Source organism: Malaclemys terrapin, chromosome 1, assembly GCF_027887155.1.
Source record: "Malaclemys terrapin pileata isolate rMalTer1 chromosome 1, rMalTer1.hap1, whole genome shotgun sequence".
NCBI classification, from domain to species: domain Eukaryota; kingdom Metazoa; phylum Chordata; order Testudines; family Emydidae; genus Malaclemys; species Malaclemys terrapin.
The window spans coordinates 342,503,892-342,531,865 of record NC_071505.1 but is presented as its reverse complement, the minus strand read 5'-3'; the positions used below and the strand labels follow the sequence as shown (position 1 = coordinate 342,531,865).

Here is a 27,974-nt window from a genome sequence, read left to right as displayed (position 1 = left end):
GGCTCGGGGCGGGAAGTGCGGGGCGGGGGGTCAGTGGGGGGCTCGGAGCGGGAGGTGCGGGGCGGGGGGTCAGTGGGGGGCTCGGAGCGGGAAGTGCGGGGCGAGGGGTCACTGGGGGGCTCGGGGCGGGAAGTGCGGGGCGAGGGGTCACTGGGGGGCTCGGGGCGGGAAGTGCGGGGCGGGGGGGGTCAGTGGGGGGCTCGGAGCGGGAGGTGCGGGGCGGGGGGTCACTGGGGGGCTCGGGGCGGGAGGTGCGGGGCGGGGGGGGTCAGTGGGGGGCTCGGGGCGGGAGGTGCGGGGCGGGGGGGTCACTGGGGGGCTCGGGGCGGGAAGTGCGGGGCGGGGGGTCACTGGGGGGCTCGGGGTGGGGGGCTCGGGGCGGGGGTCACTGGGGGGCTCGGGGCGGGAGGTGCGGGGCGGGGGGGGTCAGTGGGGGGCTCGGAGCGGGAGGTGCGGGGCGGGGGGTCACTGGGGGGCTCGGGGCGGGAAGTGCGGGGCGGGGGGTCAGTGGGGGGCTCGGAGCGGGAGGTGCGGGGCGGGGGGTCAGTGGGGGGCTCGGAGCGGGAAGTGCGGGGCGAGGGGTCACTGGGGGGCTCGGGGCGGGAAGTGCGGGGCGAGGGGTCACTGGGGGGCTCGGGGCGGGAAGTGCGGGGCGGGGGGTCACTGGGGGGCTCGGGGCGGGAGGTGCGGGGCGGGGGGGGTCAGTGGGGGGCTCGGGGCGGGCGGTGCGGGGCGGGGGGGTCACTGGGGGGCTCGGGGCGGGAAGTGCGGGGCGGGGGGTCACTGGGGGGCTCGGGGTGGGGGGCTCGGGGCGGGGGTCACTGGGGGGCTCGGGGCGGGAGGTGCGGGGCGGGGGGTCACTGGGGGGCTCGGAGCGGGAAGTGCGGGGCGAGGGGTCACTGGGGGGCTCGGGGTGGGAGGTGCGGGGCGGGGGGTCAGTGGGGGGCTCGGGGCGGGAGGTGCGGGGCGGGGGTCACTGGGGGGCTCGGGGCGGGATGTGCGGGGCGGGGGGGGTCAGTGGGGGGCTCGGGGTGGGCGGCTCGGGGCGGGGGTCACTGGAGCTCGGTTGCGGAGGGTTCCCGGTCCCGCGCCCGCGCAGACACCGAAGCAGAAAGCGCCGCGCGGGCGGGCGCGCGCGCGCAGAAAACAGGCGGGCAGGGGGCGGAGCCGGAGCGTGCGGCGGGTTGTGTCCCTGCGCGGCCGCCGTAGCACGCCGCGGGGGTTGCTATGGAGGCGGCGGGGCCCTGCTTTCCCTGGCGCTGATCCGCGCGGGAAGCGGCCCGGCCCGCGCCCCGGCACCATGGAGGACGAGCTCTACCTGGAGAACATCGACGAGTTCGTCACCGACCAGAACCGCATCGTGAGAGGCGGGGCTGCGGGAACAGATTGCGGGAGGCGCTCGGGAGCGAGGCGGCGGGGCCGGGGCCGGGGCCGGGGCCGGGGCTGGGATTCAGGAAGTTGGGGTAGGAGGTGGAACTGGGAGGCGTTGTGGGGACGAGCACACTGGGAGCGGAGTTGGGGGATGAGGACACTGGGGTTGGTGGCGGTGGTGATGGGCAGGATGGGGGTGCAGGGGGTTGTGCGGGAGAGGAGTTGGGGGAGGGGGATATGGGTTGGTGGTGATGGGCAGGATGGGGGGGTGCAGGGGGTTGTGCGGGAGAGGAGTTGGGGGAGGGGGATATGGGTTAGTGGTGATGGGCAGGATGGGGGTGCAGGGGGTTGTGCGGGAGAGGAGTTGGGGGAGGGGGATATGGGTTGGTGGTGATGGGCAGGATGGGGGGGGGTGCAGGGGGTTGTGCCGGAGGGGAGTTGGGGGAGGGGGATATGGGTTGGTGGTGGTGGTGATGGGCAGGATGGGGGGTGCAGGGGGTTGTGCGGGAGGGGAGTTGGGGGAGGGGGATATGGGTTAGTGGTGATGGGCAGGATGGGGGGTACAGAGGGTTGTGCGGGAGGGGAGTTGGGGGAGGGGGATATGGGTTGGTGGCGGTGGTGATGGGCAGGATGGGGGGGGTGCAGGGGGTTGTGCGGGAGGGGAGTTGGGGGAGGGGGATATGGGTTGGTGGTGGTGGTGATGGGCAGGATGGGGGGTGCAGGGGGTTGTGGGGGAGAGGAGTTGGGGGAGGGGGATATGGGTTGGTGGTGGTGGTGATGGGCAGGATGGGGGGGTGCAGAGGGTTGTGGGGGAGAGGAGTTGGGGGAGGGGGATATGGGTTGGTGGCGGTGGTGATGGGCAGGATGGGGGGGTGCAGGGGGTTGTGCGGGAGAGGAGTTGGGGGAGGGGGATATGGGTTGGTGGTGATGGGCAGGATGGGGGGGGTGCAGGGGGTTGTGCCGGAGGGGAGTTGGGGGAGGGGGATATGGGTTGGTGGTGGTGGTGATGGGCAGGATGGGGGTGCAGGGGGTTGTGCGGGAGAGGAGTTGGGGGAGGGGGATATGGGTTGGTGGTGATGGGCAGGATGGGGGGGGTGCAGGGGGTTGTGCGGGAGAGGAGTTGGGGGAGGGGGATATGGGTTGGTGGTGATGGGCAGGATGGGGGGGGGTGCAGGGGGTTGTGCCGGAGGGGAGTTGGGGGAGGGGGATATGGGTTGGTGGTGGTGGTGATGGGCAGGATGGGGGTGCAGGGGGTTGTGCCGGAGGGGAGTTGGGGGAGGGGGATATGGGTTGTTAGTGGTGATGGGCAGGATGGGGGGTACAGAGGGTTGTGGGGGAGAGGAGTTGGGGAGGGGGATATGGGTTGGTGATAGTGATGGGCAGGATGGGGGGGATGCAGGGGGTCGAGGAGGGGAGTTGAGGGATCAGAGACACTGGAGGTTAGCAGGGATATCTGGCAGTTGGCAGGGAGGAGGTTGCAATGCAGTTGGATGGATTCCATGGCTCCTAACTCACTCCCACTAAAAGCAGCAGCACTGGGCTCACAAAGCACCAATAGAATAAACTCATAGTACCAAGGCCCTACCCTGCACCGACCGCCTCCCATGTGTTAGACCAGCTTTGTGGCAAGTTCTGTCTCCTATCATTTTTAGGAAGGAGCAGCACAACTTCAACCTAATGGTATGGGAATGTAGGTGGGGCAGGACTCTGACCTTGCATCGCTTATGAACCTGGGGAACATGTTACCTACTGAATAGCATTTCCAGCGGTGTTGCATGTCCACCACATAATGCAGAACACATGGATAGAGCCGGGCATACCTTAGAGCTACAAACTTGGTGTCTTGGATAAGAATGTACTGCCACTTGTGCAGTACTTCGCTTTCAAAGGCACACAATTCAGTTACCTCAATATCCGCTTTATTGGAATAATTTAAAGAGGGCACTTTTTAGGGAGAGCTTCCGTCCTGCAGTTTTCTAGTCAGCTATTTTGACTGTAGAGAACTGCCGTAAATTTTGTTATAAAGTATTTTTTCCAATTTTTCTTGTCCTTCCCAGTACATGAACTATTTTTGCTAAAATCACCATAGGACAGAGACAAATGAGGAAAAACTTCAACCCAAAAGGTGAAAGTTACAAGTGACTGAAATCAGATTTAGAATGGAAATAGTTATACAACCTTAACTAGGTTTCCTTGTATTACAAAAATACTTAAGGCCTGTTATGGTTGGCACTGTACAGAAACACAGTAAGGACTTGTCTACACACAGTTTTTGTACCAGTTTAACTATATTGTTTTAGAAATATATATATATATATATATATATATATAGTTAAACTGGTGCACCCCCATAGTGTGGACGCTGTTATACCATTATGAAGGTATATATATAGTTAAACTGGTGCACCCCCATAGTGTGGACGCTGTTATACCATTATGAAGGTGCTTATATAACTTACAACTTATTTCAGTAAACTTTAGCGTCTAAACTGATATAAAAACAGATGTACAACAACCCCTAATGACAGGCCCTGCCCTGAGCATGTTAGTCTGAATAGACAGGAGGGAGGGAAAACAGACACAAGGAGATGATTTACCCCAGGTCACATAACAGTTCAGAGGTAGAGCCAGGAATAGAAGCCAAGAAGTTGCCATGCTACGCTGCAGCACCTGTAACATAACTGAAGTTTGCCCTGTGCCCTGTGTGTGAGACCCAAAGAGAGCCATCGCAATCTTTGACATGGATTCCAAGGCCAGAAGGGACCACTGTGAACATCCAGTCTGACTTGTATAACACAAGCCCTAGAAACTCCTCTCCCCCGACCAGTAATTGCTGCTTGAACTAGAGCTTATGTTTTGTTTTGTTTTTTTAACTCCCACTCTTGATTTAAAGTGCCAGTTATGGTGAATCCACCACAACCTTGACGGGTCCTTGATAGCAATGTTGCGTGAACAGCAGCCACTTTTCACAATTATATATTGGGGCTTGTTTTATTTTCTTCTCTGCTTTGGAAACCTCAACTCAGCAATGTCCACGTGTTGCTTTCTGAATGTCATTGGCTATATCACTGCCCTTCTTAGACTGTTTCAAAACAACATTCACAAATATGCACCATTTAGGTAGAGGTAGCTTGTTAAATATTTTTTAAGAACGAGTAGTGTGCTCAGCATGGTACCATACACTTAGACAAATTGCTTCCTCTCTCCATTTCTTAGTCTCCTCAAAGGCTGGTGGGATTTAGTGACTCACTGAATGGGGTTTTGTGTGTGTCGTGAACTCAGATTGAGAGCCACTGACCTGTGCAATTATTTTTTTCTGTTGCAGGTAACGTACAAATGGCTGAGCTTCACCCTGGGGGTTCATGTCAACCAGGCTAAGCAGTGAGTGTTTGTGTATATCACAAGCCTTTTATTCAGTGGCAATGCCTAATTAGTTGGTGGTTTTGATTAAAAAATTAAATCCAATCTTTTCCAGAAAGATGTAAAGTCCTGTGTTTTCTCTCAGACACTTATTTAGGATTGTATTTAGCATGCCTTATTTATGCCTCACTTAAGCGAGTATTGCTTTAGAAAGAGATGCTTAATTAGGCCCCTTGGAGTTGCAGCTAGCAAGAGATGTTAAGAGTAATAAGAAGGGTTTCTTCAGGTATGTTAGCAACAAGAAGAAAGTCAAGGAAAGTGTGGGTCCCTTACTGAATGAGGAAGGCAACCTAGTGACAGAGGATGTGGAAAATGCTAATGTACTCAATGCATTTTTGCCTCTCTCTTCACAAACAAGACTACTGCCAGCTCCCAGACTGCTGCACTGGGCAGCACAGTATGGGGAGGAGGTGACCAGCCCTCTGTGTAGAAAGAAGTGGTTCAGGATTGTTTAGAAAAGCTGGACAAGCACAAGTCCATGGGGCCGGATGCACTGCATCCGAGGGTGCTAAAGGAGTTGGCAGATGTGATTGCAGAGCCATTGGCCATTATCTTTGAAAACTCATGGCGATCGGGGGAGGTCCATGATTACTGGAAAAACGCTAATGTAGTGCCCATCTTTAAGTCCATTAATGGCTAATAGCCAGGATAGATAAGGAATGGTGTCCCTAGCCTCTGTTTGTCAGAGTATGGAGATGGATGGCAAGAGAGAGATCACTTGATCATTGCCTGTTAGATCCACTCCCTCTGGGGCACCTGGCATTGGCCACTGTCGGTAGACAGGATACTGGGCTAGATGGACCTTTGGTCTGACTCAGTACGGCCGTTCTTATGCCCTTTAAAAAAGTGAAGAAGGAGGATCCAGGGAACTATAGGCCAGTCAGCCTCGCCTCAGTCCCTGGAAAAATCATGGAGCAGGTCCTCAAGGAATCAGTTCTGAAGCACTTAGAGGAGAGGAAGGTGATCAGGAATAGTCAGCATGGATTCACCAAGGGCAAATCATGCCCGACTAACCTAATTGCCTTCTGTGATGAGATAACTGGCTCTGTGGATGAGGGGAAAGCAGTGGACATGTTATTCCTTGATTTTAGCAAAGCTTTTGATACGGTCTCCCACAGTATTCTTGCCGGCAAGATAAAGAAGTATGGGCCGGATGAATGGACTATAAGGTGACTAGAAAGCTGGCTAGATCGTCAAGCTCAACGGGTAGTGATCAATGGCTCCATGTCTAGTTGGCAGCCATCTAGACTGCCCAAGCGGAGTGCCCAAGGGTCAGTCCTGGGGCCAGTTTTGTTCAATATCTTCATTAATGATCTGGAGGATGGCGTGGACTGCACCCTCATCAAGTTTGCAGATGACACTAAACTGGGAGGAGTGGTAGATACGCTGCGGGGTAGGGATAGGGTCCAGAGTGACCTAGACAAATTGGAGGATTGGGCCAAAAGAAATCTGATGAGGTTCAACAAGGATAAGTACAGAGTCCTGCACTTAGGACGGAAGAATCCCATGCACTGCTACAGACTAGGGACCAAATGGCTAGGCAGCAGTTCTGCAGAAAAGGATCTAGGGGTTACAGTGGACGAGAAGCTGGATATGAGTCGACAGTGTGCCCTTGTTTCCAAGAAGGCTAACGGCATTTTGGGCTGTAGAAGTAGGGGCATTGCCAGCAGATCGAGGGACGTGATCATTCCCCTCTATTCGACATTGGTGAGGCCTCATCTGGAGTACTGTGTCCAGTTTTGGGCCCCACACTTCAAGAAGGATGTGGAAAAATTGGAAAGAATCCAGCGGAGGGCAACGAAAATGATCAGGGAGCTGGAGCACATGACTTATGAGGAGAGGCTGAGGGAACTGGGATTGTTTAGTCTGCAGAAGAGAAGAATGAGGGGGGATTTGATAGGTGCTTTCAACTACCTGAAAAGGGGGTTCCAAAGAGGATGGATCTAGACTGTACTCAGTGGTACCTGATGACAGAACAAGGAGCAATGGTCTCAAGTTGGAGTGGGGGAGGTTTAGGTTGGATATTAGGAAAAGGTTTTTCACTAGGAGGGTGGTGAAGCACTGGAATGGGTTCCCTAGGGAGGTGGTGGAATCTCCTTCCCTAGAGGTTTTTAAGGTCGGGCTTGACAAAGCCCTGGCTGGGATGATTTAGTTGGGGATTGGTCCTGCTTCAAGCAGGGGGTTGGACTAGATAACCTCCTGAGGTCCTTCCAAGCATGATATTCTATGGTTCTATAGCTTCATATAACATGTGTGAATATTATGTACAGAAATGGTTATCTTAGAATTGTATTCGTGTAGGAGTGTGTATAAGTCCTGTCTTGCTGAGAGGTCTAAAAGCGTTTTACATGCAATGGCCCAGTCCTGCAGTTCGATCCTTGCAGATGTAAGAGGCTGCCTCTGCATATCTGATCTCAGGCTTGTGATCCCCTGTATTATGCAACGTCCAGGTGGAAATATAAAATACAGTCAGGAAATACAAAAAGCCTCTCACAGCAACAATAATTGACCCATACTACAAATAAATATTTGCAATCACTATCCGGGGGTTAAATGCACACTTCACTGTATACTTACACTTAACAGCCTAGATAATAACCAAAACTAAATATTTGCAATATGGACAAGTTAACTTTACTATCAGAACCTTTTGGCATTTCCAGACTTCAATGTATATTTGCAATCTTAAGGTCGTAGTAACATAGCTCTTTGTACTTCATTTGCTAGGACTGTGAAAAGATGAAAGTAATTTACATTCCTTGAAGTACATAATTGTCCATTAAAGTCATTGGTGTGGTACTTACAGGAGCCATATGATTCCTCTAGGAAGTTTGTTGGGAAGTGGTCTGTACATCAACTTCTCAGGTTAGGCTATAGGGGGCCAGTGAGAGTCCTAGGTTCCTGTTTCCCACCATGGAGGGAGAGGGCCAAGGAATAGCCCAGAGATCCATTCCTAATATTGGATTAATAGGTTCTTGAGGATGGACAGCGGACCCCATTTGTGTATTTAGCTGTTCTGAGTTCTGGGGGCTGGACTGTGTTCTAGGGTGAATGAAAAAAGTTCTCCTTGGGACGAGGTAGGAAGATTCAGGTGAAGAGGAGTTAATTAGATAAAACATAAATGGGAGATGTTTCAATACTACACCTCTACCCCGATATAATGCGACCCGATATAACACGAATTCGGATATAATGCGGTAAAGCAGTGCTCCGGGGGGGCGGGGCTGCGCACTCCAGTGGATCAAAGCAAGTTCGATATAACGCTGTTTCACCTATAACACGGTAAGATTTTTTGGCTCCCGAGGACAGTGTTATATCGAGGTAGAGGTGTATCTTATGGATACCAACGTGATGGAATTCATATAAGTATCCCAATAAATACAATGAATTGCTATATGTGTGTGATATACACACACACACACACACAGACAAATTTGTCTAAACCCAGTTTTGAGACGTGAGGTGAGGGCAAAACAGGAACTGGTAGTTCAGTATGTGTATTATGTGAACAGAGCCTTTAATATCCTAATGATAGGCATGGTATAAATGTCTAGATAGGACTATGGAGTGTTGTAGCCATGTCAGTCCCAGGATATTAGAGAGACGGGCGGATGAGGTAATGTCTTATTGGACCAACTTCTGTTGGTGAGAGAGACAAGCTTTTGAGCTACATAGACCTCTTCAGAAGAAATAAACACATTTAGTGAGTTCAGAACATTTTACTTTTATTGATCGTATGAATGTCATAATTCACTGGGAATTGGTAGATGATGGGGTGAAGGGTTCTTTTCCTTGCAGGTGGTTAACATTGGTTTATTTTGTTGTACAGGATGCTGTATGACTATGTAGAAAGGAAGAGAAAGGAGAATTCAGGAGCTCAACTCCATGTCACCTATTTAGTGGCAGGAAATCTCATTCAGAATGGACACATTGTGAGTACTCAACTCCCTCAATTGTGTGCGCGTTGCTTCTCTGTGTCCTGCCTTGTTCTGTAATCTTTGGCGCAAAACCTCTATTACTGCTTTTACTATTACTTATTTCTGGTAGTGTCCACAATGTGCTAGATCTTATATGACCATAAAAGAAGGTGCAGTCTCTGTCCAAAGAGCTTACAATCTGACAGACAAAACGGCAGACTGAGGAAGGATTTATTCTGTTGATATTACACTGTCTCCAATTTCCTCTCAAACTGGCCATTACTGGTTGGTTGGCTTTGATAGATGCTGTTCTAGAATTGGCCCTTCAGGAAGGATTTGAATGCGGAGAAGGTAGCAGCCTTGTAGCCCAGCTCAGGAAGGGCAAGTAAGGTGTGATGTGGAAGAAGGCATGTAGGCTGTTTTCAGAGAACTAGTGGGCAAATGCTGTGTCAGAGCCGGTATTAGGGCTTTTTCCCTTGCCCCTCCCTTGGTTCTTGTCACACAGACAGAAAGCAGAAAACCATATTCCAAAGTGCAGGCCATGCTATGTTTATTGAGGTTAAGCAAGCAAGCATAGCCATAGCTCTGTCTGACGCAGAGCTTTCCCTGTCCCCCGACCTCTTTCTTAGCAGGCATAATTATACCTGTAGTGTACACCCTGGATCCCACCACTTACAATTTACGGTGATGTTCCGTTTTGGAGGGTCGTGAGTCTGGGGGCTTCGGTATCACCTCTTTTGTACCCCATGGGAGGGGTAAGGAGTGAGGTTGTGTTTCAGCAAGGGTCACCGTTTTCTCCGGCTTTTTAGTGTTTCTTATGCCTCCCCTCCTATACCCCTCTTGCCCCTCCTGACTGGTTGTTTGACCTTGCCTTGATATAGGAGTCGAGGCAGTCTTCAAGTGTGCACTCGCATATTACTCTCCCACCATGCCCAGCAACACTTTAACTCTCTTCCTTATCTCTTCTCATTGTGCTGTAAACCCCATCTGGTTAGGCAGAAGCAACACAGTGTCTTTGTTCACACACATTAGTAAGGATATCAAAGTATCAAAAACCAAACCCAAAATTCTATCCCAGGCTAAGAGACAGGCCTGTATACCAGCAGCTGGCATCATTGGCAGAGCAATGTGGAACGATACACGAGTTCAAAGGGAAGGAAGGTAGGGTTATGAAGGCTCTTGAAAGTAAGGTGAGAAGAGATGAGCTATGGAGCAGTGAGAGCCAGTGAAGATATCAGGGTAGGTTGATTTAAATAATCAATTTTAATCTTGTTTTGTATTTGTACTTTACCTATTTTCTTAAAGAAGGGTTAATTCTCATTGGTTGGTTGGTAACCATTAGAAAATGTTGATTTGCAACTAAATGTAACCTTCACACTAAACTTGATACTTCTGATTTTTGCTAACCAGGAGTTGCGCTCTGTCTGAACACCTTTATTTAAACAATTATATAGCTCAACATACACTTATTTAGATTCATGTTAGAAAATGGTGATGAATGCACACGATTTTTTAATCATGATATTTGTCGTGCTGCATTTGGATGGAAATTGGAATTAAATTAAAATGCAAAAAAAATAGTGTTTTGTTTTTTTTTTTTAACTGGTTAAATAAAATCACCTTAAATGTGCTGGATACATAATGGGGGGGAAAAAGTAAGCTTAACAAGACATGTTTTGCATTTAAAACTAACTGATATTTATTTTAAAAAAGGAATTATTAACTGTAGTTAGTGAATTGCAGGGTTGTGTCTGGTCACCCCGGGCCAGATTTACAAAGGTATTTAAGCACCTAAAGATGCACATAGTAAATCCCGCTAGGCACCTAAGTAGGTTAAGTGCCTAATTCTCAGTGAAACTAATGGGGGTTAGGAGCCTAAATTGCTTAGTTGCTTTTGAAAATCCCACTTTAGATGCCTAAATATACTTGAAAATCTGATTCCATGTCCTTCATGTTTTTAAAATTAGTAGATCTCGTCCTCACCCCATGGTTTTATCCATAGATTGGAAGAGGAAAACAAGAAAGTATTAATTCTGCACCTGCTAGCTAAACTGAAACCCAAAGTAATAAGGGCCAAAGCTTTTCTGTACAGCAAAAATTGAAAATACTTACATTTGAAAAAAATATAAATACCAGGATTTGTTCTATTGTAAAGACTAAATACTACAGATATTTACTAATGCTGTACATAACATTTTGACATTTATAAAGCTTAAGATGACCTCAAAAGTTAAAGATAGGTTTTCCCCTGTTTCTATATGTAACGAATAAAACAGAATATGTTAATTCATAAATTTGGGGAGGGCTCATTGATGCAGCTTTTTGTATTCATTTACATGATTTGAATAGATTACAGTAAATTTAGGCCTTAACATAGATTGTAGGCTGTCATAGTGTCAAATTTAGTTTTAAACGAGTTTAATTTTTAAAATCAAAATGTATTTAATTTAAATATAGAACATCCATTTATAATTTAAAAATATGTATATTTTTATCCATTCTGAGAGACATTAAAACATGTAATTAGAATAACACGCAAGGAAGATAATACTTAGGAGCAGCATTTTGTAAGTACTGCATGGGGGGGAAATAATAAGTTTTGAGAGACGCCCAGAGGCGAGCTGCAGGAACTGAAAGAAAAGGCCTGGTCTTGGAAGAGGTGACAGGTTTTGGAATAGATGAGGCTTTATCTGACACAAGGTCATTTAATGTGGAGGAGACTAATGCGCTTGCGTCATGCATTTCAGATTAAACCTTGTTTCTTAATTTGAGAGATCTTGATGATCTTGCAGTACTGACTCCTCTCAGGAGGGGCTGCTGCAGGGCTGTAGATTTAACACCGCAAGAATTACTTGAGTGGAGAGATGGAAATTGAACACCTCATAGATCTCTCTTCATAGTATCTTATTTTATTCAGTACATGCTCACTTTACTGTTGTCACACTGCTCCACTACCTTTTCCAAGCCTCAAGGGATGGCTCAGGCTACTGCTTTTCCTATCCTTGGCTCTTAGACTGTTCCCAGATTTCTCTTTCCTCCCACTTTGACTGCCTGGTTGTGGGTATTGAATGAACACACAATTGATGAATGTTGTCAGACCCATGAATTCTGATATTTTTTGCATGCATTGCAGTCTTCTTAACATGGTAATCCAGCTGTACACAATAATAATACTTAGCTCTTACACAGATTTTTTCATCATTAGATTGCAAATAATTCCTAATTTGAGCATTATGGAGCACGTTTCCTTGGATCTCTCTCTCTCTGGCTGTTGGATGAATGCTCAATTTCTCATTGTATAAAACCATGTCTGCGCTAACCATGTTAACTGTAATTTATCAGTCATCTTAAATGCTTACAACTAAGGGTACGTCTATACTTACCTCCGGGTTCCGCGGTAAGCAGTCGATCTTCTGGGATCGATTTATCGCGTCTTGTCTAGACGCGATAAATCGATCCCAGAAGTGCTCGCTGTCGACACCGGTACTCCTGCTCCGCGAGAGGAGTACGCGCAGTCGATGGGGGAGCCTGCTTGCCGCGTGTGGCCCCGCAGTAAGTACCTTGTATTTCTAACTAAGATACTTCGACTTCAGCTACGTTATTCACGTAGCTGAAGTTGCGTATCTTAGTTGGAACTGGGGGGGTTAGTGTGGACCAACCCTAAGATGGGTCAATGCATCAGATTTGTTCCTGGCACAGCCATATGTCAGCTACATTAGCTTGTGCACACCTACCGTGCTGCACAGTTGTTCTTGTTCTAATGCATTTGGGCAGCTGTTCCATTACTGCTTCATCTGCTGCTGCCAGAGATTGAGGATTGGGTGTTTCTCCAATGTTGTAGTGATTTGGGGGATATTGCCCCAGGAAAGTAGGCCTACAACGCCCCAAAAGACTCTTATGACAGAGCCATAATCAAGTTTTGTGCTACTATAAAGCTGCATTAAATATCCATTGACCATTTCTTTTGTTTTCTTTAAACTTCAAGACCTTGGTTCCTCATTGTGATAAATTATCATTTCTTTACAGTGCCACAAGGTTGCAGTAGTGAGAGAGGATAAACTGGAAGGTAGGTGATTTGGGGAATTATGCTTTTGTAACTTTTTTTTTTTTCTCTGAAGGAACAATGTCTACAAAGCTTAAAAACTTGCCATCTATACACACTGTCTTCAGGTATTTTAATCAAATTGTTGGATTCAGGTGTATACTCTTTCATTAGCTTTTTCCTAGAACTTTTAGAATCTGAGGCCCTATCAGCATAACTGCTCAAACTTAGTAACTGATTTTTAGGTAGCACTTTTTTTATGGAACAAGGGATCACTTCACCTGTCACTGAGTCAGCTACCTCTAGGCTGGAATGCAGCAGTACTGGAACAGTGCACAGCAACACCTCACAACATTTTAGGATGGGAAGAGAAGAATTCTGAATCTGACTGTGATACTACAAGGGAAGCTTAGGCGAAATCAGAACACTGGGGCCAACAGTCCTACTTTCTGGGAAGTGCAGTGGGGATCTGCATTAGCCATGAGTGTCTTAATGTCTCATCTGACAGACATCTCTACAGCATAGTGTCCCATAACCCCGTACAGAGATGTTTGATTAAGTACTGAATGGGAAGTGCTACTTACTAAACTGCTCACATTGCTTTCTGAAGCAGCTGGGGTCATTCACTGTTGGTTTTTCATCTAACTGTCTGAGCCTAACCCTGCTTGTGAGATCTGATGAATCTCAGCCTAAACGCTTATGACTACAGGCCATTAATAATTTCCATCTAATGACTTTGGCATCAGATAATATACCAATATTTTTGTTGTTCGGTTGAGTCTACAAATCCCTCAGTACTAACATTCCAGCTTCACTAGTCAGGCTCTTGTCATTTCACTGTTGAAAACCAAAACTTAATAAACCTAACATGGGATTTTTCCATTCTTGTACTGTGCTCCTTACCATAGTATCTGAACACCTTCCAGTAGTACATTAGACAGTGACTAACATTGCCATGTGTTTTATTCTCTCATCCTCTCTCCAGGGAAAGAGTTGTGTGTATGGTGGAGCGTGTTGTTTCAATAGGGTTTTTTCTGTAGTTGTTGTCTTTTATGTACATGTTGCTATGAGTTTATATTAGACTCATAGACTTCAAAGCCAGATGGGACCATCATGATCATGTAGTCTGACCTGCACATTGCAGGCTACAGAATCTCACACATTCACTCCTATAATAGACCCATATTAGAGGAAAGCAGATCAAAAATATGCCTTGAACTTGGAATGGAAGGTGTTGAGGTTTATGATGATCCACAATTCTTATGAGAATTCATTTCACAGCCCGGGACCGGCCTCCATGACAGCTCTGTCTCCCGCGCGGATAAACTTTAGTCTTATGATAGAAAATTCAGTTGTGCAAGAGGAGAGTTGTCAACCACAGCCTTCAGCCCAGCGTTTTATGCAATCTCTTAGATATCCTGGATCCAGGCCACAGAGCAGCTGGAAGATTATGATTGAGACTTTGGAATTTACTGAGTATTCTGTGAGAAGCCACTGTAGAGTGGAGAACAGGTTTGATGTGCTTGCGGTAGCCTGAATTCTGAGTCAGTGGGTTGGTTAAAAACGGGTGGTACTGAGATCCAAGAATGCTTTCTCAAAGTTAGAACCCTGGTATCAAACAGACCGCTCTTCAGCTTTTCTGCCGTCTTCGATTGAGGCTGGCTGTGCTAATGAAGGGCTTTCCTGTTGATTTTCAGCAATGAAGTCTAAGCTAGCCACAATTGCCAGTGTGCATGTCTACAGCATTCAGAAAGCCATGCTGAAGGACAGCGGGCCCCTCTACAATACCGACTATGATATCGTCAAGACAAACCTGCAGAACTGCAGCAAGTGAGTTAAGCAGTGCTATCGTATGGACGTTCTTCTTGGACCCCCCTTTTCCTTTTAAAATTGTTTGAATGTGGGGCTGATGAGTTGCATTTATATAGCACCCTTCATGAGTAGAACTCAGGGTTTCACAAACACGAGTCTGTGTTGTTACTCTGTCAGTCAGAAGGGCAAATTGAAACCGAAGTCCAGAAAAGTGCAGTGACGTGCTCAAAGTTGCCTAGTCAGTCAAAGGCAAAGTCACAGATAGAACCCAGGTCTCTTGACGCCCACTCCTGTGCTCTGTCTGCTGGAGCGTGCTGCCTCCTCTAAAAGGTGCCCTGGAAAATGATGTCCTTTTGTACAGAACAGATAGTCTGGGCAGAGTCAGTGCAAGTCTTCCCCACACCTGACTGGGAAAGGGATCACCTCCGAATTGAGGGGAATTCTGTCTCCATGGCTGGTTAATTCTTTTTCCTTTCCGAGATTGATAGCAGGGGGCCAAGTAATGCCAGTGGTGGAGGTGATTTCTGTTGGGTCGGTATTTGTCCGCAAGGGACTGGATTGAGGCCACCAAAGTAACTTTAAATAGGCCTCCCAACAGCTATTCGATGATGACTCCACGTTTGAGCCTCTCGTGAAATTACGATCTCCATTGTATTTATGCACCTCTGTTTTACAAACACCTGTTGCGTACTTTTTTTTTTGTACACTTGGGCAAATTAGTGAATTTAGTTTCCATAGTGATAGCTGATAGCGCTATGAAATCCACGAGGGACTTTCCTATGGCCAGTCTATTTTATGTGGAAGGTACTCGGCTATCAAAGTTAGGGGCAGCAGTACAAATCCTAAAATAGATACGTAGCTGTCTCACAAACGGCTACAAGAGAACGTTTACTATCCCAGCCAATGTCCTGTAGCGGGGGGGGGCGGGGGGAGGCGGAGAGTTGTTTTTCATGACTAGATGATAGCAAGCACCATAGTAAATGATAGAAAATTATGTTCCAATTAAACTGTACAAAGTCTGGCCATAGTTGCCATACTTCGATATTAATGTATCCTAGGGCACCCTCTGCAGTCAAATCTGTATCTTGGTGTAAATCCATGTTTCTGACTTAAAAATTGCTAAGGTTTAGGCCATACAGAACTTTAAAATAGCTCTCTCAAACTACCACAGTGAGAGGTGCATTAGAAATTCCGAAAATAAGATCATTCATGTTGTAGATGAAATATATTTACAAAATATGATTACATTTATATGGAAAGCTTTAGCAAGTGATTCACTGGTAATACAAATGTAACCAATTTAGGAATAAAATAGAGCTACTTTCCCTCCCCTTTTCCCACTGTGTAATGACAAGTGTTTTTCCTCAATGAAATTTGATCAGCTTGTTTTGTATTTTAACGCTTCAACCCCTGCTGACATGTTCAAATGATCGCTTCAGAGTGACGTCTCTCCCATTCTAACTGTGTGCTAGCTTTTCTTTGTAGTCCGTGCCTGAATTAAATTGCTCCTTTTCCCCAAAACAGTATAGTATAGAACCAGGAAAGTAAGACACTACTAGAGAGGAAGCTGAGGTGGAAAATAAGACGTTAAAGTGCTAATTAAATTTTTCACTCCATCACCCAGGTTTAGTGCCATTCAGTGTGCTGCTGCAGTCCCCAGGACGTCAGCTGAAGTTTCTCAAGTTCAGACGTCTGCACAGGCTGATTCTCAGACACCAAATGACACACATGCTGTCAATGTGCCTACAATCAATGGTCATGTCTCATCAACTGCTAAACAGCCCTCCCCTCAGCCCAAAGGCATCATGGGAATGTTTGCTACAAAATCAGCTTCCAAACCCCAAGACACAAATAAAGAAACTAAACCAGAGTCCAGAGAGACAACAATTGTAAGTTACCTCAACATCCTATGGCAATTTGTTTGGATAATAGCCTTACTAACTTCACTTTTACTCTTCAATCTAAATAAATTTTGTCAGTGGCAACTCCCTCCCATTGCTTCGAATTCTAGCCTGATTGTCGCCCGAGAATACTTAAACCCTCTCCTCATTTAAAATATCTAATGATGTCGGCTCAGTCATTTTTTCTGTAGCTAGTTTGTGCCTCATTCACTTATCGTTTCCTCAGAAGTTCTGTTTTCCAAGCCTTTTGTGGTTTTTTTGCTCTCCTTCAGACTTTGGGACAGATCCTCAGCTGGTGTAAATCAGCGTAACTCTATTGCAGTCAGTGGAACTATGTCCATGTAATAACGATAATTCAAACCTTAGTTAGACAAGCTGCTTAACTGATCACCCATATCACCTTTCTTTTTAAGAGGCTTGCATACTTGATCTCATTTTATGTCTGTGTACACTTAGAACTCAAAAGGCAGTATGAAACTTAACTGTGGTAGACGTGTACACCATTTCACAATCTTAGTTAACAACTGTAACTTGTTTAGTTTCAAAGATACTTTACAACAAAGCTGTTTGGAACCTATTACAAAACAAGGACACACACTGTAACTGTGACACTCTTTAAAGCTCATACCCAAGCATGAAAACTTCCTTATTAATTTGTACCTAATTTCAGTAATCAGTCAACTAAGAAAAACTCTGTATTACTTATCAGATTTTTCCTCAGTCTCAGCTCACTGTTCACTGTTGGCACTGCAAATGCAGGTGGAGGAAAGAACAGACAACTCTTCCCAGTGCTCTAGCAGGCAACCTGAATTGCTGTAAAATAGAAAATGACAGGGGAAGGTGCCTATCCAAGATAGTATTTGATGTCACCAGGAGGATGCCCAGGACCCGTCTTCTACCTTCCAGGTGTCTTTGACTTTCAGAAAGTGATGTGATGAAGGAGACAGGTCGTTTTATCTCATATCTGCTGGGTGGTCCCACTTGGCTCCTGTTTTGGAGGTGCTGATGTGGACCAATGATATGGTGACCATACTGCTGCTGAAGATTCAAAATGTCCAATCAAAAATGAGAGTTGTTCTCTCTCACTATCCAATCAGAAAATGAGGCATCACCTTTGAGTTTTTGCAAGTAGGGCTAGAATTTTGCAGTCTTTTAGAACATAAGGATGGCCATATTGGGTCAGACCAAAGGTCCATCTAGCCTAATATCCTGTCTTCCCACAGTGCCCAATGCCAGATGCCGCAGTGGGAATGAACAGAATAGGTAATCCTCAAGTGATTTCCCCCCCACCCCCCGACCCGTCGCCTATTCCCAGCTTCTGGCAAACAGAGGCTAGGGACACCATCCCTGCCCCTCCTGGCTAATAGCCATTGATAGACCTATTCTCCATGAACTTATCTAGTTCTTTTTGAACCCTGTTATAGTCTTGGTCTTCACAACATCCTCTGGCAAAGAGTTCACAGGTTGACTGTGCGTTGTGTGAAGAAATAATTTCTTTTGTTTATTTTAAACCTGCTGCCTATTAATTTCATTTGGTGACCCCTAGTTCTCATGTGATGAGAAGGAGTAAATAATACTTTATTATTTACTTTCTCCACACCAGTCATGATTTTATAGACCTCTATCATATTTCCCCTTAATCGTCTCTTTTCCAAGCTGGAAAGTCCCAACTTTATTAATCCCTCCTCATACGGAAGCTGTTCCATTCCCCTGATCATTTTTGTTGCCCTTTTATGAACCTTTTCCAATTCCAATATATCTTTTTTGAGATGGGGTGATCACATCTACATGCAGTATTCAAGATGTGGGCGAACTATGGATTTATATAGAGGCAGTATATCTTCTGTTGTCTTATCTAGCCCTTTCTTAACGATTCCCAATATTCTGTTTGCTTTTTTAACTGTCGCTGTACATTGAGTGGATGTTTTCAGAGAACTATCCACAATGACTCCAAGATCTTTCTTGAGTGGTAGCAGTGAAATTTAGATCCCAGCATTTTATATGTATAGTTGGGATTATGTTTTCCAATGTGCATTACTTTGCATTTATCAACATTGAATTTCATCTGCCATTTTGTTGCCCAGTCACCCAGTTTTGTGAGAGCCTTTTGTAGCTATTCGCAGTCTGCTTGGGACTTAGCTATCTTGAGTAGTTTTGTATCATCTGCAAATTTTGCCACCTCACTGTTTACCCCTTTTTCCAGATCATTTATGAATATTTTGAATTGGACTGGTCCCAGTACAGACCCCTGGGGGACACCAGTATTTACTTCTCTTCATTCTGAAAACTGAACATTTATTCCTTCCCTTTGTTTCCTATCTTTTAACCAGTTACCAATCCATGAGAGCACCTTCCCCCTTATCCCATAACAGCTTACTTTGCATAAGAGCTTTTAGGGAGGGACCTAGTCAAAGGCTTTCTGAAAATCTAAATACACTATATCCTCTGGATCCCCCTTGTCCACATGCTTGTTGACCCTCTCGAAGAATTCTAGTGGATTGGTGAGGCATGGTTTCTCTTTACAAAAACCACGTTGACTCTTCCCCAACATTATGTTCATCTATGTGTCCGACAATTTTGTTCTTTACTATAGTTTCAACCAATTTGCGTGGTACTGAAGTCAGGCTTACTGGTCTGTAATTGCTGGGATCACCCTTGGAGCCCTTTTAAAAAAAAAATTGGTGTCACATTAGCTATCATCCAGTCATTTGGTACAGAATGACTCTTTGTGCAAAACATCTTGTCATAGGAGCCTGCGTAAGACAAGTTGATCATAGCTGTTGGTACAACCACCTTGGGACATACATTACACACCGGGTGGTTTGTTCTGGTCAGCAACCTACCTCCATAACTTACCTCACTTTCCATGGGCCCCTATGTGGGACCTCCCTTGGCCAGCTTTGCTGTTATGCTTGCTCAGGTTGCAGTGCCTCCATCAACACTCTGCTAGCTGCTGAAATGTCCAGTTTTAAGTTTATATTGCTAACACAAAGTCCCTCGGCATACTTTAAACTTGTTTTAAAAGTCCATTATACAATTCAAAGTCACTTAAAGAACAGTTGCTCCCCAGTAGGCTGGTATAGCTGTATAAATCTTCCACTTCTTATTTAACAACAGTGTTGGGACCTTTGTAAATATGGTGCAGTTGGGTCTGTGCTTTATTGATCAGTACAGTTCTGATTATTCTACTTTGCGATCAAATGTCTTCATAACATACTACTTCAATCTTTTTTTATTTACTGACTCAGCACAGATGTATTTCTCTAACTTGATACCATAAGCATATTTGATCACAAATATTACTTTATCACTAAACTACAAGAAATCAGTATGAATTCAACCCCTTTTCCCGAACAGATTTGCCCCTGAGGTAAACCCTGTCATTAAAGTTCACAACATTTTGTCTAAAGTTGTATCACTTACAGTTGACTTCCCTTTTACACATATAACTTCATTTAATCACAACTGTTGATGCAGGCTGATTCTCTATTTTTCCTACTACTTCTATCTGACAACACAATATATAGTATCTTAATATTTGATATCCATTTTTAGTTCGTTCATTCACAGACAAGGAAAAGGGGAAGTCTCTTTGGCTGCACCAACAGTACACTCTAGTGAAAGGCTGCAGAAACTCAGTCTATTTGGAAAGTCTGACGAAACCTTGCTGTTAGACTTTGAGTTCTTTTATTCTCTCAGCCCTCTGTCCTGTCTTTTCTGAAAAGTCTTGATGTCAGGGCAATTCTTAAATAGTGATAACTTATAATTTGGTGGCCTTAGTCATTATGTCCAGTAGAACTATGCCAATTTATGCCAGCTGAAGTTCCTGCCCTCTGTAGTGCTCAAAAGTGAACTGTTCCTAGCAGTTACTGGAATGTGAACTTAGAGTATCTATGACATCTCCCTAGATGATAACTTATGTTAGGGTCATTAAAGTTTGGACTCTGAGAGAGGCATTTGCAGCTTGATTTTCATGTGCTCAAAATACTAAACTCTTATCCCCTGTTTCTTCTGAGAAAGGTAGGATACTCATAGTATTCAGACTTTTTTTTTTTTAAGAGAGGAATGGCAGGAAGATTAAACCTTAATTTAGAGTAGTGCCGATAGGTTTTTAAAACACTATGACAGATAAATGGATATTTTTAAAAAATGGTTAGGTAGCTTCACAATGTCAGTTTTCATAATTGAACATACATTGGTTCAAAGTGAATTTAGGGATGTTGAACTATGCTAGCTTGATGGTCTTGGAGTCTAAAGGAGTTGGGCAGTAAACTCCCATTGCAAGTCAATGAGACTCTGGCATCTAATGCCCGTTAGCACTTTTGAAACTCTTACCCTGCAGATTGGGTATGTTTATAGAACAGGCATAGCACGCGTAGTGGAAGTGCAAGCTCCTTTGCACTGTTCTATTAGTGTGTCATTGTAATGGGGTAGCTAAATCTCCATGGCCCGTTCAGTATTTGGGTGGTCTTTTGTCAATCAATGCAAATTGGAGTAGTGGCGTTTTCCGATACGAACGTTGGTTCACTGGGAATCGGTCTGAACCCCAGCAGCTTATTTAGTAAATGATGCTGAACCGCCATCAGATGGGAATGACTTTGCGATCTGGGTTGTCCTTGAGCTGGTGACCTAGGAGTGAAAAGTTCCATGTTCCTTTAATAATTCCCTGAAAGATGAAGTCTCTGCAATGGAGAAATTCAGTCTTTGTTTTCCCATAAACATGCTGTTGACAAGAAGAAAATCAGTATGTTGTATTAGTGAGTTTTATGTATCTAGAGACTGCAGTATTATGTATTTTGAAGGCTGCATGTGCCAGGTTTGGTGGAGGCCTTGTGTTAATTCTTGTTTTTACTAGAATTTTGGTTGTGTATGAAAAACCGTCTTATAGTTTCTCTTATCTTTACTTCCAGGCAACTACAGTAAGCAGCAAAGTTCCACCCAAAGGGAATGCAATGAGCAACTTTTTTGGAAAAGCGGCCATGAGTAAGCATGATATAATATGCATCTGTCTCCTGAAATCATTGTGGTAATGGGTGGGCTAATTGTAGGAAGGGCCTACTTTGGAACATTAGGAAATCATTGTTTTAGTAAAGTATTGAAGCAGTGAAAATATGGATGATAGCAAGTGTGTATTCTTTGCTATATAGGAGAGTTGTAAGTGGAATATTTCATACTAGAAACGTATTAGGTGGAGATCAATTGGGCTGACACTTATACAGATTTTTAACCCAGGAAGAATTTTTATTGCATAAAATTTTGGATTTAAAATGAGCATTTTGGGGCAGGAGAACTGACTACTTGAAAATAGTTCCTGAAAACTGCTGTGCATGGAGTGTGTTAATGGTAGTGATTTGAGAAAGAAAGCAGAGGAGGAGGAGGTACCCGGTCTTGGAATTTAGATCATTTGTGGGCTAATAAAGAGCGGACAATTGGAATGGATGAATGAGGGAGATTTTTCTAAGTGAAGTCATGTGAAGATTCTGAAAGGAAAGGGTTTGGGGAGCGAATGTGTAAGACTTCCTTCAAATGTGCACCGGTAGCAAGAAAAGGAGGAGGAGCCAATGAGGTGTTTCCGGAACAAAGTTGGGGGTGGTATGGGTAGTGTTGCTCTGAAAGAAATCTGCTGGATTTTGCACAATGCAGGATCTAGCATTGAACATTTAATAAATGATATTAGAGTAGTGTCTGATCATAGTGATAGAGATCCGCTTAGGTTTCTATTGTAAGTCCTTGTTTTGTTAAGGTATGACAGTGTGAGGTGAGGAGATTGTCATCATAAACTTTAAAATTATATGAGCAGTTATTACCATTAATCCAATTAAATACTTAATATCTACAAAGAGCCCAAGATCAAAAGAACGTGTTCTAAAAGGTGGAGAAGCTGACATACAATGGAAAGGTAACTAATTTGGAATAAATGACTTTCTTCCTCTACTCTGTTGCCGTGTGTGGTGTACTGTGTACTACTCTGGTACTGAGCTCCTGCGAATACACCCCTTCAATAACCTTTGTCTGGTGACTGAAAGGATGGCGCAGCATTGCCAGGAACAAGGGGGCTGAGAGAGACTTGGCTCTTGGGAACTAATATGTGTCTTCCCTAGCCTCAGAAACTTTCTCTCAAGACTCTGGCAATAACAAACAATGATTGGGTCCTCTGACTTGTGCTGCTCAACATGCGGATGGTCATTTTGTGTCATAGGTGAGATGCGTTACCTAGCTAGGATCACTGAAACTTTGCTAGATGAAGCAGCTGACCTGTTTTTGATGGACCTGCGTCTAACTGACGGCTTGATTTAGCATGAGCCAAAGGATGGGTGCCAGAAAGATGCTGATGGCAATTTTATTAGAGCTGTCCGCAGCCTCTGATCCCATTGATCGTGAGGTTTTGTTGACTCAGTTGTTGAATACTTACTCTTGCTCCTTGAAGTATCTAAGATGTGGGTTTTAGCTTGTCGCCTCTCCTGTTCAGTGTACATGTAAGGCTGCTGAGTGAAATCAAGGCATTGTGGTTAGGCTGCTGGTGTATAAGACCACTGCCTATCATTCTGACCAATATTGTCTCACTGGTTCTTTGTACTCCCCTGTCTGTCTGTGTCCATCTGTTGTCTCTTGTCTTGTACTTAGATTGTAATCTCTTTGGGGCAGGGAGCATCTCTTTAGTCTGTGATTGTACAGTGCCTGGCACAGCTGGGTCCTAGGTTATAACTGTGGCTCCTCGGTGCTGCAGTAATACAAATAATAATCGTGGACTACTGTGTCACAATCCTAGAAGCTAAACACAGCTCCATCTGCACTTCATCAGTCCTGGATTTTGCTGTTTCTCTGCTTCTCGTACCTGACTAATATTTGGACTTGGATAGGAATGAAGTGGCTGAGCTGAACCCAGAAGATGGAAATGATGTTACGTTGAGGGATTCATCTAGAGCAGTAGAGGGGATCATGCCTGCCCCTTCATATGGAAGTGTGGTGGTGCCCTTTTTCTGGTATGGCTTGCAGTTGTAAGGTCATATAGGATCCCATGATGCTTCTGGATGTGGTCTGTAGTGACGTCTTCCATCTCTGGTTGACTGAGTGCAGACACTGTTCATTAATTCCTTTGTCATTTCCAGTCCATGTTGAATAACCAGTGTGCGCTCTTACTTTGTTTGTATTATTCACAGATAAGCTTAAAGTCAGCTCTGAGTGTGAACAGCCAAAGGAAGAAAAAACAGTAGCCAAGCCCTTAGTTTCGGTAATGGAACCAAAATCACCCCCCAGTGCAGCAGTGGAGAAACCTGGGAAGAAAATGGAGCCTGTGAAAATTCAGCAAAAGGACAAAAGAAGGTAGAGCTGTGGTTTTCAAACTCTGATCCATAGGACTGCTTGCTGATGGTATGCAGAGAGCTGCCTGGGCACGTGGTGCTGGCTCAAATCCTTGTTTCCAGCAACATAAATTGCATTAAAGACAGCTAAAAATATATTAAAATTCTTTCCTAGTATTTCTTTTCCATGTAAGCAATAGCTGTAGCTACAGTAGGGACATTATGCAATTGCAAATGGTAGGGCGGTAGTCCAGGTAATCACCAGTGGGCGGGGAGGTGTTCTACGAGACAATCTCTTTGAGTTGTGGCCCACACTGAACAAACTTGGTAACCCCTGAGAGCAATCTGGGGAGCTGGCAAGAGCACCTGTTTTGCAGGGTGCATTTATATTCCCAAACGTATGTGTACAGACAGCTTTCAACATGTGAAGTTCTGCTTGATGGTTGGAGTAACTGATGTACTGCTGCTTTTTAAGACACTGAATTACGTTGGGTGATGTTCCAAGTAAAATTAAGCGCAGTCCTGTGTTTTTAATCCAACCCAAGCTGACAGACCAAAAATCATTACAGCCTCATGGCTGTTTGGTGGCCTGGGTATAATTAATTGGTGGTCTCATTCCATTTCCTGCTGCATAGGTATACACATCACCCAGCTCACTGTCACAGCTGCTGCTAATTGGCCTCCTTGTAGATCATCTCATTTGAGAAGCCAAGGGCCTGGAAACTGCACTTTGGCAGTGTAGGGAAGACTACTTGGGCTTACCTGTTCTGTGAATATGCAGAGGCCTTCAGCCTCCAGGGCTTTTAGTCTGGCATGTCGCGCCAGCTCTAAAAGAAGAAAGAAGCTGTTTTACTTTTCCAGTAGCAAAATGCGATTACATTAAAAAAGTCTTTAAAAAATGGCTCCAGAAATCTGAGACACTACCTCATAGTCAGTGGCAAGGAGTCTATCAAAATAACTTCTGAGTGGCTCTGTTAGGACACTAGTTCTTAGAAGGCTGAGCTGTGGTGACGAGGTCGGTAATGCACTCCTGCCAGGCTACCTTGGTCAAGCGAGATGAGGTTCTAGACAAACCCCTCTGCACGCTGCACTGGAGGGGTGCTCGAGAAATGTTCACCATATGAAGAGCTGGGAATTGGTGAGAAGGATAATCTTAAAAATACATAAATAAAGTCCGTACATGTGCGCGCGCATGTGTGTATCCACTTACATACTTAGTTGTGCATTTTGGAGATGTCTGTGAGGTACTTGTTTTCCTTGTAATTTGAACATTGTAGTTGCCTAAATCTGTGTGTCATATTTTTATAAGCACACTTAGAGGTGTGAAGCATGTTCAATTTGTTCCTTTATGCCAGTAGAGCGAAGAGGATGGATATGTCTGATAACGAGGAGAAAGAGGATGAAAATCTGAAGAAAAAGAGGAGGCGAATCAAACGACCTCAGTCTGACAGCAGTGAAGATGAAGGTAAGAAGATGTGATTACAAGAAACTAACCAAGGAAACCTGGAACAGGTGTTCTTGTTTTGACCATATTACTGAGGCTACGTCCTCACTACGGGGGGGGAGTCGATTTAAGATACGCAAATTCAGCTACACGAATAGCGTAGCTGAATTCGACGTATCTGAGCCGACTTACCCCACTGTGAGGACGGCGGCAAATCGACCTCTGTGGCTCCCCTGTCAACGGTGCTTACTCCTACCTGTGCTGGTGGAGTACAAGCGTTGATTCGGGGATCGATTGTCACATCCTGACGAGACGCGATAATTCGATCCCTGAGAGATCGATTTCTACCTGCCGATTCAGGCGGGTAGTGAAGACGTAGCCTGAGAGATGACTTTAACAGCTTTGGGTGGTGGTAACAGTTGAGGGAATAATTTGGAAGACCCGAGAAGTATTTGTGGGCCCAGTATCCATGCAAGTGGCTGCAGTCTGAGTTTCCCTCAATATTTTTCCCACAAGCCACCTCAATGTGCATTCTGGAGGCCCCAAGTAATTTGGTCTTATTGTAGCTTAGCTCAGACCTGACTCTGTGTCAGTTGCACTAACTTTGTGCAAAGTGGTTTCTTTGATATCCTGTGAAAGGTATAGCGCCCTCCTCAGTGTCATAACCAGTTCATTTAGTAAATTGTAAGTAGGGTGCCCCAGGAGTTAGTTTTTAGGATCCTGAGTATTCATAATGTTTATAGAAATGGTTTGGATGACAATACTGAAAGTATCAGAGGGGTAGCCATGTTAGTCTGGATCTGTAAAAAGCGACAAAGAGTCCTGTGGCACCTTATAGACTAACAGAAGTATTGGAGCATAAGCTTTCGTGGGTGAATACCCACTTCGTCAGACGCAATACTAAAAGTGAGACTTTCAAGAATACAGATAATAGAGAAATGGGAGGCAAAACAATACAGCCTGACCCAGCAACATGCTGAGTGTTTTTGGCTCTCATTGACTTTGATAGAAGCTGAATGCACAGAACTTTGGGGCCTGTAACGAGGAACAGCACAGCCAGATTCCAAAGGATTTGGGTATTTGAGGTGACAGATGCTGTTCAGTGTAGATAATTGGGAACCAAACTGGGGAATGTGTGTTAAATGAAACGGTCGTTCATTGAGCTAATCAGGAATAGAATTTGGAGGTTGTTGAAAAATGAATGAAGCCATCATTCAGTGCACAACAACAAGAAAAGGTACAACATATACTAGGTTGTATTGGAAAAGGGTTGAAATACAGAATGAGAACTGATACTCTTGCTTTATAAGAAATACTGTGCAGTATTCGAGAATGAATAGAGGTGGTCATAAAAGTTAGAGGTGGGAAAGACCTCTTAGATTATCTTGTCAATCTTCCTGCTAATTCAGAATTGCTTTCTTTGTTCACATTTTGTCCAATCTAGTTTTAGATGTCCCACATGATTTGACTTCTACCACTTCCCTTGTGAAACTGTTCCTCAGGCTGATTAAATCTCTCGGGGACTTTTTCCTGATGTTCCATCATAATTTTCCCTTTCTTAATTTAGTCACATTATTCCTAAATACAACTCCTTGTACCACTGTTTTAAAAAACAAAACAAAACCCTACTCACCCTCCTTGGTATTTACATCTTCATATTATCTGGTCTTTCCCTTTAGTTCCCAAGCTGCTTTACATAGCTCTTATGAGGGAAGATTAAAATCAGCCTGTCTAGCCACCTGATCATTTTTGTTGCTCTTCTATGATTTTCTTCCAATTTGTCAATATCATTGTGGTAAGAAAGTGACCAGAACCGAATGCATTATTTCAAGGTTCTTTCCAGTAGAGCCAAAGAAAGAGACTATTCCATTGCTGTACAGATGTAACCCAAAGTTCCGTTGGCCTCTTTTTTGTTGCTATATTGCATTGTAAGTGCATCATATTTGCTGTACACCAACACTTCTGTGTCTCTTCTGCATTAGAGTTCTTCTGGTCTCTCTCATTCAATATCTGCTCTTGATTATTATACGTTGGGTAGTTAGGTCTTCTGGGTACACTATCCTGTCACTTCCCTCAAAATTTGATCCAGGGATATGTGTCTTCTCTTCTTCCTGTCTTGGTATCTCTAAAAAATGCCCTCAGCTGTTCTTCCTTTGTTTTCAGTTTTCTGTTCATTGTCTCTTTACTCTAAGAATGTCATCACCAGACTCTTAATTAAATTAGAAATATAGGAACTGCCACACAGGATCAGACCAGTGGTTCATCTGGCCTGGTATCCTGTCTCTGAATATGTAGTTCATAGGTGTTGTAAATAGTCTTGGCATAGTGCTACTCCTCTTCCCCTTTTGCCCAAGTTCACTTAAATTGTTTGTAGCCAACCCCAGTCAGTTTTGAATCCAGAAGACTGGTGCCTTTATTGCCTAGGCAAAGACCTTCTCAATCAAATCTGATTTAAAAACAAGGAAGGGTTGGAATTCATTGGAATACTCAGACAAGAGCAGTGTGTCATCCGCAGTAATGCATAACATTCAGTGTGTGTATAAGAACAAGAATATAATTGATTCCAGTGTTTCGTGAATCCAAGCTCCCTCCTTGTTCGAATCCTGTTTGGTTTAGAAGATTTTCACTTGAGCAATGCAGTTATAATCAGTTTGTCAAATTAGGCTTTGTCTAGGCTAGAAAGTGTTGCTGCTTTGATTTTATCAGTCTAGTTAGTGTCACAACCCTCGCTAGGGTGGATGCAGTTATACTTGTATAGCTTATTGC

The 27,974-nt window shown here is 44.9% G+C and overlaps 1 protein-coding gene across 3 annotated transcripts in view; it reads left to right on the top strand.

Moving 5' to 3' along the window:
- The first annotated feature begins 1,214 nt into the window (after positions 1–1,214).
- Positions 1,215–27,974, top strand: part of POLD3 (DNA polymerase delta 3, accessory subunit) — a 43,618-nt gene continuing 16,858 nt past the window's right edge. Inside the window, exons 1-9 of one of the 3 annotated variants that reach the window (XM_054015899.1) lie at positions 1,215–1,360; positions 4,697–4,752; positions 8,621–8,723; positions 12,735–12,774; positions 14,448–14,580; positions 16,187–16,451; positions 21,374–21,446; positions 23,624–23,786; positions 25,123–25,229. In XM_054015899.1, the coding sequence (XP_053871874.1) occupies positions 1,301–1,360; positions 4,697–4,752; positions 8,621–8,723; positions 12,735–12,774; positions 14,448–14,580; positions 16,187–16,451; positions 21,374–21,446; positions 23,624–23,786; positions 25,123–25,229 (1,000 nt within the window). In that variant the 5' untranslated portion in view covers positions 1,215–1,300. Of the gene's footprint in view, positions 1,361–2,941; positions 3,052–4,696; positions 4,753–8,620; positions 8,724–12,734; positions 12,775–14,447; positions 14,581–16,186; positions 16,452–21,373; positions 21,447–23,623; positions 23,787–25,119; positions 25,230–27,974 lie in introns of those variants that run through there. The other 2 variants (XM_054015898.1, XM_054015900.1) reach the window with 2 other exon arrangements.